Source organism: Aythya marila (genome assembly GCF_965140915.1).
Source record: "Aythya marila genome assembly, chromosome: 16".
In the NCBI taxonomy this organism is placed as follows: Eukaryota; Metazoa; Chordata; class Aves; order Anseriformes; family Anatidae; genus Aythya; species Aythya marila.
In genome coordinates, this window is record NC_139057.1 from 2,482,454 (window position 1) to 2,502,257 (window position 19,804).

General features: G+C 43.9%; 1 protein-coding gene across 1 annotated transcript in view; it reads left to right on the top strand.

Annotated features, from left to right (window-relative positions):
• NKAIN4 (sodium/potassium transporting ATPase interacting 4) overlaps positions 1 to 17,411 on the top strand; it is a 45,657-nt gene extending 28,246 nt beyond the window's left edge. Inside the window, exons 4-7 of the mRNA XM_082773537.1 lie at positions 1,483 to 1,680; positions 7,700 to 7,760; positions 10,942 to 11,026; positions 15,964 to 17,411. Of these exons, the coding sequence (XP_082629663.1) occupies positions 1,483 to 1,680; positions 7,700 to 7,760; positions 10,942 to 11,026; positions 15,964 to 15,973 (354 nt within the window). The 3' untranslated portion in view covers positions 15,974 to 17,411. The remainder of the gene's footprint in view (positions 1 to 1,482; positions 1,681 to 7,699; positions 7,761 to 10,941; positions 11,027 to 15,963) is intronic.
• The last annotated feature ends 2,393 nt before the right edge of the window (positions 17,412 to 19,804 follow it).

Below are 19,804 nucleotides of genomic sequence, written 5' to 3' on the forward strand. Positions count from 1 at the left end.
GCTGCAGTGATTATGTCGGGAACTTGGCAGCTGCCTCCTCACTTAATTGTCCACATTTCTTAACACGTGCTTCCTGCAGCATATTTTAATAACAGCTTTGCAAACTGTTTCTCAGGATCCGTGGTGCAGCGGAGGGTACCCACACAATGCGCGCGCTGGGGCGGTCGGTCTCTATTCATGAGTTAACTGGCTGGCATTCAGGTTTTCTGCTCTTGTAACTCAAATTTGCCCCTGGATACAAACATGGGTATGCAGAAGTGTATCTGCAGGCTTACCTGGCTACGCTGCCTGTACGGGGCAGCAGAGACGAGTCCTCTGGGCTGAGGGCAATGCAGAACCTGGAGTGGCTGCTCTCATCCCGCGCTGCTCTCATCCCATTTTTCCCTCTGGACTGTGGGAAACTAAGGCAGAGGAGCTGCCACGTTTTGGATTCCTGTGTTAGGAAGTGTGAATACCCCAAGCTCTGCTGCTGTTCTGGGAGCTGCTTCTTTCCTGCAGGCGGTCTGCACGACCCTGGCATGACCAGTGCCAAGTAGCACATGGATAGGTGCTAAAAGCTTTAGAAAGAGTTGGCTGGGTGTGTGAATCCAAAACATATTTCTACCCTGTAGAGACGCATGACTTCTCTGCCTGATCTGTTTTGTAATCTAACCTTCGGAATAAAACTTCCACTCCCTTGTGGCTGATTCTGCATCAGAGTGACCACTCTTAGCACTCATCTATGGAGCGATGTGGCTGATCTTTCCTGACCCACTCTGCCAGCTCTCAGTTTGTGTTTTGCCATCTGCAGGGAGGGCTTTGCTGTGTCCCATAGGCTCAAAATCCCAAAGCACTCAGGACGCTCCAGCAGGTCTCATGCTTTTCTCGTGTGTTATTTTGAAATCAGCAGCTGGTTGCACACAACTCCTGCACTACTTGTGTGATGTTTCACCACGTAACGCCCACAATGGCATTATTTATTGAACTAGCGAAGCTCAGACTAAAATAAAAAAAGCCTCTCTTGAGGTAGAGTTCATAAGGAATTGCAGCAAAAGTGTTTGTAAGAAGCTGCAGCGGTCACTGAGGTCAGCTCAGCTGGGTAACTTGACCTGAGGCTGTCAGTGCTAGGGTCAACAGAAGAAGCAGAAACACCAGATGTCAGGAGTGGAAGGAAATGGGACAGTTAGAAACAGTAGGGTAGTTGGTAAGTGGGTTAAAAGCTAGGAACACAAGAAGATCTGCTGGGTTTTGAGATTTGCTTTGGGGTGATGAAGTTTCTCTCTTTCATTTCTCTGCGTTGCTTCCATGCCCATAGCACAAGATTCTGCTCTCATTTGCCTTTTTCTTCCAGATTTGAAATCTAACATCAGTGTATTTTGATCAGTGCTAGTGTTTCTTGAGCTCAGAAGCTTTAGGTTTTCCATTGATTTAATGACCCCCATCTGGCAGCACATCAGATGCTCTTGGAGTAAGTGGAGGTCTCTTTGCAACTCTTCTCTCTAGGACAGCGAACTCTTGACATTTAACATCTCCCGGCACCAGTCGTGGTGGAGTGAAAATGGTCCCGGCTGCGTAAGGAAGGAGGCTTCGATGTCTGGCATCAAAGGACTGGACAGCCATTCGTACGTCTCGGTGATAGGCTGTGCCCTGGAGTACCGGTACATCGAGGTCATGCACAGCTCCTTCCAGATCCTGATCGCGGTGAGTACACTGCTGAGCCCACCTGAGCAACTGCTGAGGAGATGCCCTTTGTCTTTTCCAGGCACAGAGGCTGGCCTACACTTTGCGTCCCAGTTTGTATCATCTGATTGCAAAGGCCTTTGAAAATGTTCTTATTTGTTTGTTCATGGGTTCTTATGAATGATATTGCTAGAGAAATTGGACATGCACAGCAGCAGCCCAACATGTGGGGTAATGCATCACACAACCAGCCAGCAACAAGTCACCCTGCGCCCCTGTTAGGCTTTATGCTGGTAATGTTTGGTGGGTTTTCCTTCAGGGAAAAGGATCCGACCTAAAGTGTCTGCGAGTTGCTTCAATGCACGTGTATGAGAAAGGAAAACCAATGCATCCAGAAGATCAGAGCTCATTTTCTTTTATAAAGAGCTGTTAGGTGGAGCAGGATTGATGCTGATCTGGTGCTGTTCCTGACTTTGGTGAGACAACTAACACATTTTGAAGTCAGAACAGGTGGACCTGAAGTGCAGAAGTGTCACCGTTAGCATCCTTCTATGCGTCCGAGCTGCCACAAGCACCATGTCCCAGGCTCAAGGTCCAGCCAACAACCAGTCCTGACGTGGACCGGGACAGGGCTTTGTTTCAGGGTGTCTTACTGACTTAGGCAGCTGGTCCTGAGCTCAGTGCTCACACTGCTACTCAGCAGGCTGTGTCTCCAGGAGTGTTTTCTGCTTCCCCCAGGGCACAGGCCAGTACTTCCTCTGCATCTGTAAACCACCACAAGGGGCCAGCTGGGGAGACAGGAGGGAACTGTAAGATAAAATAAGATTTAGGTAAATATCTTCTCTATCCTTTTCCCTGAGACTTAACTCACAGTGGGTTTTTACATCCTAAACCCTGGAAATGAGGGTAAAATATTTGTATGCAAGGAAGCCATATGGGCTGAGCTGTGCAGAGTGAGGTAAATTTGTGCTTGTCCTGTAATAAAAGCAGAATATTGAAGCCCCAGGCCTGTAGCTCCTGCCAGCTCTGAAATGCTCATATAATTTTGTCATGTAGTGGGAAAAACAGAGCTTTTCCCCTCTGCTTTGCTGAGGTAAGGCAGAAAGAAGCCTTTTCGTATTCTCACTCAGACCTCGCCTGAAACCAGTCAGCCACTTCTCTCCCTTCTTAGTCTCTGAGGGTCAAACTCTTTGATCCCTGCCAGGATCTCTTTCTGTGCTCTTTATCTCATTTTAAGGCAGATTTTATTACAGGCTGCCGTCCTTCCCAGAGCGCCAGGCAGGTACTGAGCAGCAGGCTGGCAGAGAGGCCAGATCGATAGCACAAAAACCACGAGGAGGAGCTGATGGCTCGGGGGATGCAGCCAGGGACATGACCTAGTTCCCTCCTCGTCTCCCACGCATTTGAGACCTCAGTAGTCAGCACCGTTTTAAGGGGGAGGGACAAGCAAAATTGTCCCATTCTGCTGGTTTTGCTTTGTTCAGTGGTTTTTAGAAGTTGTTGGGTAGTTCTTTTTTTCCCTTTTTTTTTTTTTTTAATTTATTTTTTAAATTCCAGATACAGTAGTGTGATATCCATGTTCTTTATGCAGTACCCAGCTGAGGAGACTTCTTTACTTCTTTTCTGAAAGTCCCAATTCCTCGAGACTCCCGAGGACCTGTAGTGCACCGTGCTGTGTGCCTGGGGAAGGCTGAGCTCATCTCACTGGATTTCATTGTGCATGCCAAAGCAGAGGGAAAGCAAACCTTAGCCCACATGGCAACTGCAGTACTAGCTGTCGTCTTGACTCCTGCTGGCTATATTATCCCACTCCTGGGTGTACGTTTGAGGAAGATGCATAAGGTCTCAGTCTGCTTTTGTTCAGAGCTTGTCTGTACCCCTCGAAGGCAAAAGCAGCTCCTTTAATCTGGAGCAGGATCAAACTTGGGTACATCAGTCACCACACACAAGACGAGTAGCTGTAGGGCCCAGAATGAAAATCTTGCTCAGTGCTTGAGCACCGAAGACACCGGAGGAAAAGCTCCAATTAGAACAAAAACTCTTGAAGTCTGTACTGGTGTAGAAATGTAACTGTAAAACTAATCCTAAGAACGTAATCAGGAAATGCAACAGCAGCCAGTGTCAAAAAATCTGCTTTGTTTTTATCTTACCAAGGATTCATCTTGCATCTCCCCAGCTCGCCAGCCAGCAGGGAGAGGAGTGATTTCTGGGTCTGAAATACCTGGCATAGCTCTGGGCCGCCCATATGGTAGTTCTGGGAGCGGGGAGGTCTAGGCTTTTCCTCAGGCTTCGTTGAATTGGGGTGGAAATTGGAAATATCCTCCCAACCGAGAGAGCTGCCTGTCTGCTGCTTTCGCTCAGACTGACAGGTTGGAAGGCTCCCAGGAAGGCGGCAGCTCAGGCTTTGACAGCAGATGTTATGTGAGAAGCAAGGCGCAGGAGATGCTCTGCTGTTGGCAGAAGCTAGATTTTCAGTGGTTGTAATTGCATCCAAAGAGTAAAGAAGGTCAGGGAATCAAAGGATTTTGCTCCATTTTGACTATCTGGCCACAATAGCTTTCTCACAGGCTGGGTTTGGCTTTCTTGTAGCTTGGGAACTGGTCAGAAGGCTCTTTATTTCCCCCCCCAGTCTCTCAGTGAGAGCACACATGCTTCATTAGCTCTGATTAGAAGTGAAACCTGGAGCACATCTGCCCTGGAGAAGGAGATTCTGCACATACTCTGTGGTGGGGAAAAAAAAAAAAAAAAAGCAATGGGAAGTTTCTCTTTTCTCTGGAGAGAAGAGTTGAAGAGCCCAGAATCTTCACCAGAACAGATGCAGATCAAAGCTAAGATTTTATTCAAGCAGCAGTAACACCTTCTAAAATTTGCCTTCCCATCCTTCAAGTATTTTGTACACTTGCAGCCAGCTGGTCCCTCCCGTTAGATCTTCCTGTAATTCAGTCTTTGTGCCTCTAGTCCTTTACCTCAGTGCTGCTCTTCCATGAACACTCTTCAACTCAGTATTTAAAAGTTAGCTTCAGACGAACGAGGAACTGGTTTGTTTCCTTGTTCTTTAGGAACACGTACTGCCTTTTCTGCTCTGCTGATCGGCCGGCACAATGCTTGGGACATCCCAGCTCCATCCCCTCGCTCCATCCTCTCCCTTGCTCGGCAGCGTGTGCGTTCCCAGGCTGTCCGACAGGCTGACTGAACACACCTGCCTGCGACATGTGTTCCTAATAAAAAGCTTAATCGGATACTTGTGCAGCCTGGAGGAAGCTGGTACTGAACACGCAGAACAAGTGGAGAAACAGCAGCAGAGGCTAAAGCCCGGGAACATTCTTTGGGGAATTAGAGCAATAGCTTAGTGTCGTTTTACATCACTGACTTCTCCCCTCCTCTTCCACCTTTCCTATGTGATTCACAAAGATCTAAGAATTCCTGCTATTTATTTCCCTGGGATAGAAGAGCTTAAAGCCCTCTTACTGAAATCAGCAATGAAGATGGCGTTTTGAGCAAGAGCAAAATTACTTCTGAATTCTTGGCCTTTGAAGCCTTCTGCTCAGTGTTAATTACTGATAACTGTGGTGGTGTCTGGGGGCTTGACACATCTTCATCAAGAATGCAGTCAGAAGGGAACCACTGCTGTCTCTTGGAGTCTACTCACGGCGTGCTCCAGCAGACTGAGAACAACTGGGCGATAGGAACGGCGTTTCTCTGTAACTGCTTCATTCACAATTCACGCAGGAAGCAAGATGCAGGGAGTCCCAGGAGCTCACATCACCCCTGAGGTGATACGGTTAATTACAGTTTAGGTCAGCCAGTGTAAAAATGTGCTCACATTTATCTTGTAGGTCTCTTCCCTCCTTTGCCATGGAAAATCTCCTACTCTGGGCAGGCTGCAAGACTTGCAGAAATTATTTGAATAAAAAAAAATGTTCAGCTGAATAAGCAATTTATTATTGATGAAACTCTTGTCAAGAAGGAATGGGTTATAAGGTAAATGCAAAGAAAAATTTTAACATCAGTCACGTCAGTTTGAAACTTTTATCAGGAAATAAAAACAAAACTTTCCGCTCCAACAGAGCTGGAATTAGGAGTTCCCTGACCCAGATATCAGGAATGGCAACCTTAGATAAGGTTTGTGTGCATATGTTATAGCATATAATAATAGTGGATGATTGATGCCATTTTGCATGGCTGTTAATCCAAAGTTCCTGCTCTGGGGCATGACAGAAAATCTGGGGAAGGAGAAAGCCTTCCTCGAGCTCCTCTGGAATCAGAGCATGCATTCAAGATGCATCTTCCCTGCTTGGATATTTGTGTGTGTGTCAGCCCTGTGATTTGGCCTTTATCTCTTGTGAAATACAAATGGCTGGACCTTCAAACTCAAAAAATGTCAGAGCTACCTCTACTGCACTGAGGTACGGGGACGTGTTTCCATAGGGCCCACCCAGAGCTGGCTCGTCTCTTGGATGATTATAGGAGATGTAAAGGCAATACAGGGTTTGATGATGCTACAGAAATATTCCATTCCCGTCCAACAAGGTCTCTTTTGTCTGGGAGAGCTGGAGAAATCAAGAATGCCTTATAACTCCCCAGTAGAAATCTCATTATCTTGCCTTTTGTTTTCTGCTGTGATGTATTTTTCTGTCATATTAAAAATGAATGGACTCTACTTTCCGAGCTTCACCATGCATCATTCTGTCTTCCCTTGGAGTGAGTCACTGCATGTTACATCCTAGCTCTTGTTCAGGAGAATTGAGTTCACAGTGGAAAACAATTACGCCTCACAATAACTTTACTAATACGGTTACTGTCAACCAAGATCTCGCTAAGTGGGGTGCTATGTAAAGATGTAAAATGAAGGATGGAGAGGATATTTGATTACCAGGAAGAAGGCAGAGCAAAATAAAACCTTGCTGAATCTAGAATGCTTAATTCCCACAGTACCAAAAGCTTATTTCTCTTTTCAGGCTGGGTAACAACTTGCTACTGAAATTGAACACGGCAGTTCGGATACTTCAGAGCTCCTACAAAGCTCTATCAACTAAGCATAGACCCGCTGGGCTCCCATAAATTGCTTTTTTAACGTTCACTCTAGTTTTCTGCTCGAAACACTGCTCCGAGCAATGGGTTGACATGAGGGCCGTGCCACACCAGGACGGCTATTTGAGAGGCACCCCGTTGTGTTACTGCTCCTTCCCCGTGTCCACCCTCCTCCCAGGAGCTGGCAGTTTCCTGCTAGCCTCTGCAGTTTGTGAAGTAAGACCATCACTACCGTCTTGCTTGTTTTTCACCATGCCCCAGCCCGTTTACTTTGCAGGCCCAATGCTTGATTACTCCATGCAGCAGTGTTTATTTTCCATAGAAAGACCCTTAGAAAATGGGGACCTAGAGTAAGACTGGGATTTCCTTCCAATGAACTTCAGATCTCCAAGCCTACATTACAAAAGATCTCAGTGGCTCTGAACGTTGCTGCCAGTGCAGCACTGTTCTCATGGTTAACTAAGTTTCTACCTCATCTGCATAAAAACTGCTCACATCTTTTGATTGCTCCTACACCAGTGTAATTTCTCTTCCCTTTCATTCCCCTTATCACAGGAATACAGAGCTGAGGAGCTGAACCTCTGTTAATAAAACCTGAACCTCTGGTAATAAAACCTATCCCTGTATGTAGAGGTCTGTCTAAAACGTTCCCTCAGTTCCTACATCCCCGTCACTTCTTACAGAGCATGAACTTAGCACTTAGAAAGCATAAACTTAGTTTCAATATCAACAAAGCCAGCCCATGTTCTTGCCAACCATTCTAGTGACAGCGGGTCGCGATCTGAAGGTGAGGATGGGTCAAGTTTTGAGCTTTGAGTCTGCTCCCAGCAGTGTCCTCCTCTAAGCCTCCACCTGTACTCCCCACCTCACAGCCAATATGACTTGGCTCCACCGTTACAGTAGTGCTGCCAAGTGGAGAATAAATATTGGCTGCTAACGTCATGCCAAGTGGGTTTTGACCAGCCGTGTAAGATTGATGCTGAAATGATTTATTCTCTCTATTTTCCAGCTGGTGGGCTTTGTCTACGCCTGTTATGTTGTTAGTGTTTTTACAGAAGAAGAAGACAGCTGTAAGTATTTATCAACAGATCCCCTGGAAAGGGTTTATTAAATTTGCTTTCTATCTCAGATGTTCATCTATCAAGAACAAGTTGTCATCAGACTACTTTCCATCTCTCTCTTTATGTGACATTGTCCTGCCTACCTTGCAAGGATCAGCCGTTTTTACTGTGTGATATTTCTCCCCACGTCACTAAGTGTTACATGCTGTAATCTGGCTACTCTTCCAACACAAAAAAAGCGTGGTGTTAGCTACTCACTCAGGCTAGGCTTCAGAGAAACTGGGCAGCTTCTTCTGTTCTCAGGCTTCTATAGCTGAAGAGTAATGCCACTGAAATTTAAGCAGGAGAAACTACAGCAAAGCCTGGTACTCAGCTGGGCCACCTGCTGAGTATCATGTGCCATAAGCTGAGGATGAAGCAGAGCATGAGATTTCTTGCCAGGAACCATCCTGACCACTTAATTTAAAAGCAGAAGAAGCACTGCATCTGAATTACGGGAAGGATGATGGAGCTGACTCTCGTGTTTGGTTGACAACTCTCTCAAGTGTCATATCTTCACTGTGATGGGTCAGAAAAGAGCAAAAATTCAGAGAATTCATAAGGATGGTTGGGTCTGCGGGATCTATCCAGACACCTGTAGCCTGGTCCTGTATGACTGCCCCTCTCAAAATCTCCTTGAGACCAATACTTTTGCAAACAAAAAATGGATGCGTAGGGATCAAATAGGGATTCAAATAAATGTGAATTCTGCTTTTTTTTGGCCTTTCTGTTTTTGAATTCAGAATGTTTAAATTGGAATATTCTTACTGAAATCAGTGGGTCTAGGCCAGTTCACTCCAGGTAAGGATCTGATTCAAAGGCTTTATACCCAAATATCACTTCCTTAAGATTTTTGTCGGGTTTATGCAAGTAGCTCTGTTGTTTTAAAGAGCAGCTGGCATGGATGGTAGCTGAAAAATAACAGCTTTGAGCTGACTATTTGAAAGTATGTGAAGAATGTTGATTTCATACGGGCGAGATGAGCTGCATTGCTTATCTGAGTTGTCCTCGTGTTTTGCTGTTGTTTCCTGTGCAGCTGAACTCATTTGGCTTTATTGATTATTTGTTCAGAGCTTGGAATTGCACTTAGTGAAGGCACTTTGTTATAAGTAATATTTTAAAAAATATCCGATAGCTCTTCTGGTAGCTAAATAGCTTGAATTGTGAGACTCTTTTTAATATTGCAAGGTAGTAACTTGACAGAGCTCATTTTTATGGGAGGGATCTGGTAGGAGAGGCAGTCACATGGAAGGAAGTATTATCTAGAAACACAGGGTTGTTAATTCCAGGATACTTTTTATTTTTTCTTCCACTAACAAATTCCTTTTTCCTCCCAGTTTCCCAGCTTGGAGTTAAAATGCCAGCTTGAATAATTAACAATGACAAACCATCAATATTTCACACTCACAGTGGTAGATCCTTCCAGTGACCCGAACGAATTTGAGCTGCGTTTTAATTTTCTCTTCCATTTGTGATTTCTTTTAAATGTTCCTTTGATATGCAGCATGAAGTAATTACAAGTGCTGAGGCACATTAATCAGGAAGCTCATGCTAACGTGATTTTCATGAGAAAACACAGCAGTAGGGACCTACTAACACTGAACCGTGGGCAAGAGTATTTCAGGTGTCCGGATGCACTGAGATGTCTTGGTGGTAGCAACAGAGAACCACAGCTCAGACTTTCTCTTTAAGAGACTTGGCTTTTGGGTGCTTCCACGGTTGGGTGCTGAGATGAGATGACTTTGTTAAAGGTAACAGACAGTTACTGTAAATTGCATGTCATTAAGAAGCCTTCCTAATTTAGATGCTGCACAATTGAGGTAATATAGTTAGCATCTGTTCTTTTAAAACTGCCAACTGTTTCAATTTTAAAATACTCACAGTTTTTTTTAAGTGGCTAAGTAAAGTTCAATCTCACTGGAAGTGCTGGGAAGGATCCCCCCAAGTTTGCTTAGAATCTTTAGAGATTTCACCCGTTAACTCACAGTTGTTCCAGAACCACAGTGTCAGCATGAGGCTACCCATCAAGATGGAATTTGTGAGGGTACATCCTCCTTGGGTTTCTAAATATATTTTTAGAGTTTTTTTTTTCACTTCTTATATATTTAATAAACATTTTTTCTTTTTTTTTTTTTTTTTTTTTATAAAATGTATAGAGCTAAAATCTAAAATTATAGTGCCACCTTCAGGAAAGGAAAATGAACAGGCATTTATATAGTTAATAACATGCCAGTTATATATGGATGGGATAGCTTTTGTACTTCCAAACAAGATGCTCTAACTTGGCATTGAGAGGAGTCTAAGCTGGATATGTTTTAAAGGTTTTTGCAGGGCTTTCTAGGTCGATCACAAACCGCACCACATCATCCCTGTGCTGACCCTGCTGTGTTGGCCAAGCTTGGTAGTGCAGACTTGGCCTAATTTCAGGGGAACTAAGAGAGACTTGGAAAACTGCTCCATGGTTACTAAGGGGAATTGTCCCTTAAAACATTCCTGGTTTAGTTACATTGCCCTTCTGTGAGTACTGGAGAAGGGAAGCATTGTTCCGACTTGTATACAATTTAAAGAAATGGAGCTGGCAGAGGGGACCTGAAAAATAGCAGAGCTGCAGACAATGGGGTATTCGCAGCTCTCCAAAGCTGCTGTCGTCTGTCTTGCAGGAAAGACAAATGGAGCAAGAAAATTCCCACTTCAGTATATAACCTTCACGGGGACTGCTGTGCTGCCAAATTCTCTGCTGGCATTTACTCACGAGCCAGCCCCCAGCTTCCTTCTCTCAGCACATTGCTGAACGGCCGAGGCTTTGGCAGCTCCCTTCCCTGTGAAGTCACAGCATGGCAGCAATACCCGAGAAGGCTGAGGGAGGTCCTCTCGTTTTTCTGGAGCTTTGTTTGGTTTAGGTCTTTTGTTAGCTCTCTGCTTTGGGTTCTACATTAGCTGAATCTCCTCTCTGGCGTGCTTGTCCAGCCTCGGGGATCCATCCAGGAAAAGAGGGAGAACTTTCCACCTGGCAATCCATACCTGAAGAATCATTTTTCTGTTCTCACTGATTTTTGTGTTATGCCATGACACGAACCGACTTTTCCTTTCATTTCCTTCCAACTTTCTGGCCATGTTTGTTTGTTTATTTGAGTTCTGATTTTTTTTTCAGTTGATTTCATTGGTGGATTTGATCCATTTCCTCTCTACCATGTCAATGAAAAACCCACCAACCTTTTGTTCAAGCAGACATACCTGTAAGTATCGTCTCCTACGCTAAGAGGCTGTGCATGCCTCTGAGCTTGATGGCTCAGGGGTGCCATTGGTTTGGGGTTTTTCCTCCTCGCAGGTTGATTTCTCCAGCAGGCTTTTCAGGCATGGAAGGAACAAACAAGTTGCAGAACACCAGAAGGGGTGAAGCTGCCTCTGCTCAGCCCCTGGTTTCCAGGGCAAAGCTTGGCTGATGGCAGTGAGGTTTATAGGAAGCACTTGGGCCAGCTGCAGGATGCTATTGTAAACAAGCTACTGGATGCTTTTCAGCAGAGAGAGGCTTTGAATGCTGCCTGAGCAGGTACAGGTGGGAGCTGTGAGGAAGCTGAGAATAAGTGAATGTTGAGAATAAGCCAGAGGAACAGCAGAGTATGATTCTCAATCCTAAAGTTAAATTATGGCATGTCAGGCTCAACGACAGATCTCTACCAGGGTAAAATAAATGCAGCTTCTAGTTATTTAAGCCATATCTCAGCTTTGTGGGCAGTCACAACTGAACTTAGACTTGTGCATCCACGCAGTTTTGATCACCGGGCATCCTCCTGTAACAGCACATCGAACTTTGATTCTTGTAACAGTTTCCCTCTGTATCTGCCCATGCTTCTAGAGAGCCTGTAAGGAGCAAAGCTAACACACCAGCAAATAAAAATGAGTATTAATTTGTATGCAGGACAGGGCAAGTTTGCTCTTCAGGTTTCATTTGCGTTGGAATTCTGTTGCCCACAAGAACAGCAGCTTTATTTGTGCCATCCCAAGAGCTCAGCTGAGAGGGGGGAGCAGGAAAGGGAGGCATCCTCAGCAGCTCCTCTCACACCAGTGTAATAGAGCTGTTGTTGAAGTCCTGCTTCTGCCCTCAGCTCCTCTCCTTCCACTGCTGACGGCACACGAGTGCACTTCTACACAGTCCAGTTTAAAGCTGGTACTTATTGAGAATCTCAAACAAAGGCTAGCATTATCCATCTAAAGCAGCAATAAGAGTGATTTTTTTGTGCTTCTTGCATCAAGCTGCCAGAAGGCAGTTCAATCTGCAGGAATTTGTAAAAGCAGCCACCCAGGAAGGTTGTTTTGGGGAATAATATTAGTAGAGAGTTCTGCCAAAAAGAAAGATGGGAAGATGGAGGAGAAAAGTGGGGTTGGAAGAAGAAAAACTACCCGCAGATAAATCTGTAGGTGTCGCCCTGTAACGTAGCACAAGACCAGAAGAATAAGTCATTGCTGCAAAGCAGTTAAATTCCCTGTTAACTTTGGGGGTGCAATAGCATTATTAGAAGAGATGCTACAGGAGATTAAATATTGATTTCCCTCTCATTTTGTCACAGTGGGATGGAACTTCCTACAGTCTGCAGAAGCCGTGGAACTTCTGTAGGCAGCTCCCTGATTTATTGGCTTGACGCAGCGGTGTGCTTTTACAGTACGGGGCTTGGGTTGCTTTTTTACTTAAAATGACAATTCCGTATGTGAAAAAAAGCTGGTAATTATGAAGTTTTCTGTATGGGGAGATGGTAATCCCCACTGAGAAGCTAGCAATGTAAAACTTCCTTACAAGGGTCTTAATAAGATGGTAAGCTACTGAAGTGCACAGCTAATTCTGTTCATTTCCATTGTTCAGACCATCACTCACACACTGATAGCTTCTGCCAGCACAATATAATATTTCTTTCCTGACTAACTAGAGGTGAAAACAGCTGCTAAGGAGTAGATAAGATGACCTTCTATAAATTTCACAGCAGCCAAACACTAATTTTTGTTTATTCCAGACTAGTTATTGCCTCTCTTCCACATGCAGGAGTGGGAGTAGGAGTAGATACCAGTAGATACCTACCTGATTCTCAGCTAACGATGCTATAGAGTTTTACAACATGGGGCACTGAGGGCCAGCTGCCCTTGTCCCGCTATGAAAGTCATTTAATGATGGCTGAAAACATTCTGTATCCTTCCAAGAAGATGCAAAACAACAAATACATCCAAATTCAAGTTTAATTTTTAGAGCAGCTAGGGGTCAGGAGCATGTGCTTTGTTTTTTTTCTCCTTTTTGTTGATGGAAGCCCTGAATGAAACCAAGTACATTTTACAACTGACTCTGAGCTAACTGCAGCTATGAACTTCCATTTTTAATTTTAGGATGGCATCACCCCATTTGACAGTAGTCAGTTTGTCCTGATGATGATCTTGTCCTGTTGCCACAACTGTCTAACAGAATCGCTTTCATTCATTCCCTGTCTAATTACATTACCCTCTACAACCTAGTTTTACCTGTCCTTTTCCAGTGAGATCGCACTCCTTCCTCTCTTCTGTGTCCTCTCCCTTGTCTTGGCTTGCATATTTCCCTACTTTCTCTCTCCAAATTAGGGATTTCCATACTCTGAAGGCCCCCCAGAACAGTGACATTGGCCTACGCTGGTATGCATTGCTTAAATCTGGGACTAGACCTGCTCCCGTATTGACTACCCAGCCTCTGAGTCAAGTAACTTTTCAATACACTGTCAAAGTTCGAAGTAGAATGTGTTCCTTGGTAATGTACTTCCGTGGTTATCAGCTGCTAAATTTGGCATTTAAAAGTGTGCACCCGTACTTCTGGCCTTCAGCTTCTACCCCCTGCACTGAAAGATGCTCTCACATACCTTTCACATACCTTTACCTTGAATTAGGTTGAAAAAAACACCTCCCAACACTGTTACTGATAGCAGATACTTCCAGCCCATAATCCAGTTATCACCCAGCTTTATCTCAAGCTGAACTCCTTCACTTCAGTGGCAAGGAAGTTAACAGAACGCCACACAAGTGATAAAAGCCAGGTGTTATTTCTCTTTGAAATAACAGTTTTGTACTGGTGCTTACAACCGCATGATTTTGAGGATTCTTCATCTTAATTAGCCTCTCCACCACTCACACAGTGGCACTGTTCTATAAATACAGTTATTTCAGATTCCACAACTGTTTCTGTTGTGCATGTCATTGACTTTAGGGGATTTTGAGTGGGATAACTCCTATTTCAAGTCACAGGCTTAAGAAAGCCTTCTGGAAGTTTTTCTGTGTAAGAATACTTTCACCACCACATTGCACTAATTAATAATAAAATATTAGGCTACTTGATGGAAGTTAAATCTTTAGTGTATGACTTTCTGGGTGAAAGTACTTAACCACAGGATAATAAAGCAGTTATTTAAAGCCAAAGTAATTCTCCTGAGACCAAAAGAGAACATTCCCAATGAGATTTCAGGAAGGAAGGAAAGACTGAGCTCTCGCCTTTCCTTAGCTAAAGACCAAATTCAGGCCACGCCTGTTTCCACTACCATCTCCTCTTAGGCTTCATTGCAAAAGGCATCAGGGCTGCTTTTCTTGGTCATTTGCAGTAACAGAGCTCCCATTTGAAGCAAGAGAGATCACATTATAACCATGGAAGGGTTAACAACCAGCTTTGAAGTTTGACTAAAGCTGTTATCTCCCAGTACCCTGCAATGCCTGCCAAGACAGTAGGAGGCCCAGATCATCCGATAACTTGTCAGCACTTCCTGCCTGCTGCATCCATTCAGGCCTTTGACATCATTCTCTCAATGTGTTTCAGTACTGGGTAAGCTCAGTTACAATACAGATTAGTCTCATAACGTGATTCTGTACGTAATTTATTGCAAAACCAAGAGCTAGCTGGATGATGGGAAGTAGCCTCTACTTAAAATGTAGAGAGATGGGCAATAAATACAAATAATAAATACATCTCCCTGCCTTTGAACACCACACTTACATGACCCATAATGAATTGCACAGTTGTAAGGCTCCTGTCCACAACATGGGCACAACCTGGCACACTGAATACTCTCGTAAAGCTCATAAGTTATCGATGTAACTTTATTTATTGAGCCAGATTTCACTGACTTTGCTTCCCTTAGATCTACCACTGGAAAGGGCCAGAGGGTAACCAAGGGTGTGACTTTTATCAGATGGAGACACCAGTATTGACAGGGTAGCAACAGGAGGCACTGCTTGATTAGGGATCCAAGGCTCTCAGGGGTAATTGCTTCCTTTAATAACCCCTCAGCAGCTCTTCTGCACTGCAGCCTGCCTGCTAGCCCCAGGCACAAAGCAGCTGTGAGCATGCTGAATTAGAGGAGTAAACCCCATACAACAGTCACCCACTTAAACTGCATTAAAGTGTTTTTTTCAGTAGATAAACTTGTACCTCTCAGCTCTTCTGAGAGGTACAAGTATGCAAATAGCCAGACTGAAACACCGTGGGAGGGAGTGGGAAAAACTAAAACTTCTTTAGGATTCATTTTTTCCTCCAAACTTTTTTTTTTAAATGACCAAGATACTAAGCCCACTTTGGAAAAAAAGAATACAACACTACATACATCAAAATCCTTCTGCTTTTCTTTCTAGGTAGACTTCCCCCCCTTCCCCCCAACAAAAACATTTGCTGAATATCAACCTGAATTTGCAAACTGTTTTGATCAACCTGAAGCTGCATGTTTAAGAGGTGATGTTTCAGCTGAAAGCCTTCACTCATCCTTAATGCTGGCTACAAAAGTAGATATGCTTATACTGATGCTTCAGCACTGAAATTGCAGTGATGTGCTTTAAGAAGCTACCTTATTCCAGAGATGCCCCTAGCTTTTAAAATTCCTAACCAAATTTTAAGCAGCTCCAAAGGCTGAAGATCCATGGACCTAACACTACAGCTCATAACTATTCCTTCATCTAACTGCAGTATATTCAGGTCTGGTATATCCATAACATTCTTTCCAAACTTGCACACTAATTAACCCCATTACCTCTGATCTCAGTCCTATTCCTCATTTGTAACCCATTGTATTTAAAAGCCCACAACGGGGAAAAAACAGAACCAATTTTGTCCTCGTCTTCACAGTTTAACTCAAGTTTAATACGAGCTCCATATTGATGCCCTGCCTCACTTTTTCCTCTACAGGCCTGCGTAAATAAAGAAGAGCCAGAGGATGGATAAATCTTGCACTCCAAAGGTGCTGCAGGAAAAAATCCCCTGTAGCCTGGATCTCCAGCAGAGGAAATGCAGGATGGAGAACTCCATTCCATTTGTTGTTCCTTCTCTTCTTTTCATATGCAATGAATGTACACCGAAGGATGACCACGCAGTCTGTTCTTAACTCTACAAGTGCCCTGATGAACCATTCCTACCATAGCCTGGTGGTACTCGCCAACAGATGGCAGTGGCCTGAAGACCTCAGGCAGAAGAAGTTCACCAGGAGCCTCTCTCAAGAGATACAGTAGAAGTCGGAGCTGCTTCCTTCTGCCACAGATCCATAGAGAAGGAAACACCATAACACCCTGGGACATCTCATGTTTTGTAGTTAGTTTCTTCCCTTCTCCTTTCCCTTGTTCTGGAAAGAGCCTAAATCCCTTAACACAACCTCAAGTCTTCCCTGCCTGTATAGAACTAGGTAAGGGCTATTTGCATTTGAGTTGTTTAGGCTCCTTGCACACCCTCCACTTTTTTTTTTTTTTTAAGTTATAGATGAGAGCTCTTCCCTTTCTTCCCCTCACCCAGGACTCTCTTCCCCTCCTCTACTCTTTATCAGTTATTCACTCCTTAGTAGTAAGAACTGACTTCAATGTTCTGTGACTTAAATACTATAAATGCTAAACAGCTAAAAAAAACTAGCACAAGCACCAAATCTTTACTCAGCACGGAGCTTAGCCCCATTTCAATGTGCCAAGCCATTCTCAGAGCAGCTGTAGCTTACTCTGGGTTTGCCCATCCACATTAAATTAACACTGGTGTAACCGTATGCACAACTGCTACCTGCTGCAGGACCCTGGAAAACACCCCTGGTTCCTCCTGGATCACATTTTTGTTCCTGCTTTCTTCACCACACAGCCACGCTTCGGGCACAGTCCCAACAGCTTCTTGCTGGAAGGCATTTCTGTGATAGGATAACTTGGATGGGAGGGAACAGGGACTAGGAAAGGGGTGATATAACTGTAATTAAGTTGCATTAATGAGTTGCAGCAATTAAAAAAGTGTCAGTTTTGTTAACTAAATCTCCTAGCATGTTACAAGTCAAGCAGAGAGAGTGCTCGTCCAGCCATTCATGCCATTCCTTGGCTGGTACACTCCACATGCTGTCGTAATTCTTTGTCTTGCCTAGTCCAAGGTTCCTTGGGATTTCTGAACAGTGCTTCACAGAGGAGTCAAGCCAGAAGCCATGCTAGGGAAGGGAAGTGTGGTGGAAGGATGAAAAAGAAATAAAAACATTAAGTGCTAAAGTCAAAGACAAAATGACGCACCTTTATTTGTCCCATTCGGAAGGGATCCAGGAAACAAAATGCTGTTCTATAAAATTAGTTCTAATAGAATATACACAATTTATATGCAACGTGCATTCCAGATGCCTACTGCAGCCAAACATTTCATGTTCTGATCAGGTGCAGATACAAGCAGCACGTTCCTGAAGTTTTCTAAGGGTGTTTTTCCTTCTGGCCAGTCCAAGCCACAGCTTCTGATGGAGCAGAACAGACAGCTGGGAGTTGCTGCTTCGCCACTAGTTTCCTCAATTTGAGGAAGAAAAAGCTCTGCCTGACCAAACATACTACCTCTACCTTCAGTGCTGTGCCAACTTAAAAAAAAAAAAAAGCAGAACACAAGTTACTACACCATTCAGAGAGGTGGCATAGCAGTGTGGGTACACAGCTGCTTAGCACTTTCTCCACCTCTACTTTGATTCAGCCCATTCCTATATTATGCTTCCCTACTTTCCCTGCTTGATGTTCCCTAAAGGGGTAGAAAAAGAGTGCTCATCATCAAGATTTTTGCATTATAACTTAAAGAAAGGGAAAATGAATTTTAGAGGCCCCAGATAAATGATTAGAAAATCTGGAATTTACACTCCCTAGTTTAATAAAAATCTTTTCCTCAGAAATTCCATCAGATGCCAGCATTCTTCACTGGCCCTGTTTGAGAACAACCAAAACTCAGCACAAGTGGTGGAGAAAGCAATGTTTCAGCTCTGAAGAACTGAAGTGTTTCACTAATCATTTAGCAAAGGAATTACTACACAGGGGAATTATTCTAGATGGTAGCGCAAAGTCAGAAAGGAATTCCTCAAGTTATTTTGTCGTCTGTATGTTTAATACTCTCTCATCTGACCGAGACTTAATGCCACAGCTACTACAGAAGCTAAAAACATTTCCTAAGTACTTTAACAAGACTAAGCACAGAGCTGTGCACTTAACAGCATGCCTCTTGACTTCAAAATCCTGCAGTAAAGATTAATTGTATACAGGACTGATGACTGAATAGCTTCTCAACAACTACCCTTCCCATTCTATGATGAACACAGGTAATTACGCACCTTTCACTAGAAGTAATACAAAGGATCAGGTGAGCTTCTAATATTTAGTATTGGCAACTGCTATGAAAAAAGTCACTCTGAGAAGACAAAGCGAGACAAGACACTACACATCATATTCCACGCTTAATTACCTCCTCTGGGTTTTGTTAGCAAAGACATTCCTTCTTCATGCTCTCACAGCCCTTCCTGCTGGTCTGCTTGTGCTAGACCTACTACTGTCAGTACTGCAAGACTACACAATAACTATTCTGTTAGGGCAGAAACTCCCTGTTTGCATCTCCAGCAAGCCGTGAGATTAGGAGCAACTGAAAGCTTTGCTCAAGTGGGTTTTTACCAGAGGTTAGGAGTGCCCTCTGTTGGTGACAGGCATCGCTTGGGACTACTGCTAGTCAAACCAACTTTAATAATAATAAAAAAAAAGCCTAGAAATAGCTGGCCAGTTTAGCCTCCTGTCATCCCGTTGATGCTCAGGCTGTGTTCCAGCTATGGGGAGCTGAAGTTTAAGAGGAAATAACACTAATCCAACACTGAGCTGTTTTCCCCTCCACAGATTAGTACGCCCACTTAAAACGTATGCAGCTTTCACTGCTATTTTTAGTGGCAAAATAAAGCCAATGATAGCTTGAACCCAGATGCAATGCTTAATTTAGCACAGTGGTACAGCTCTGCTCACTGCAAAAGCTGCTGGCTGGCAGGAGACCCACCAGCTCCTCGGAGTTCAAGAGTTTAAACTGCTCAGCTGGTAATTTCTCATCGTTGCCAAAAGCTGCATTAATATTTACCTGACACCTTAAAGTTAAGGAGATGAGGCTTTGACCCTGTTCAGTGCCTGGGGTTGGACCTAAACAAGTGACTCCAGAGCTCGTGCTCCAGTCTTCACAGCTGTGTTTAAGTAACAGGTATCAAATCTCTCAGTCACATTCAGATGCAGAATTATTCCCACTTACACAACTTGGCATGCTTGGTCCTTATCCTCCTCCCTTCTTTTGGGGTTAGGAGTCTGCAGGTCCCTCACAATATCTTCTGTGAATTCCCAAGGAAACTGGTGGATGGTATAAGGTTGTTTCTCCCTCTCATGCTTCTGTAACTTGGATTTCCATCCTTCAGTGTTACCTACAACTTGATTCCACTCTGACATTGTGGGATCCCCACCAGCAGGGCACATACAAGAATCAGATACTCAGATCTCTGTAAGATAAGCCTTTTATTCAGTGAAAGAACAGCTAATTTAAAGACATTTTTCCCCTGCAGTTAGCAAGCTATAGTACCGGCAAACCTTTATTTGCTACATGACAGAATATTACATTTAAAATCACCACTTTATTAAATGTGCCTCCTGGCACTGGCTAAGTTTTAGGCCAGGCTGCCCTGCAAATAAGACAGTATTAAACTACTTTTCTTCCTCTGTTTTATGAGTGGATTGCTTAGATTAATGTTTCC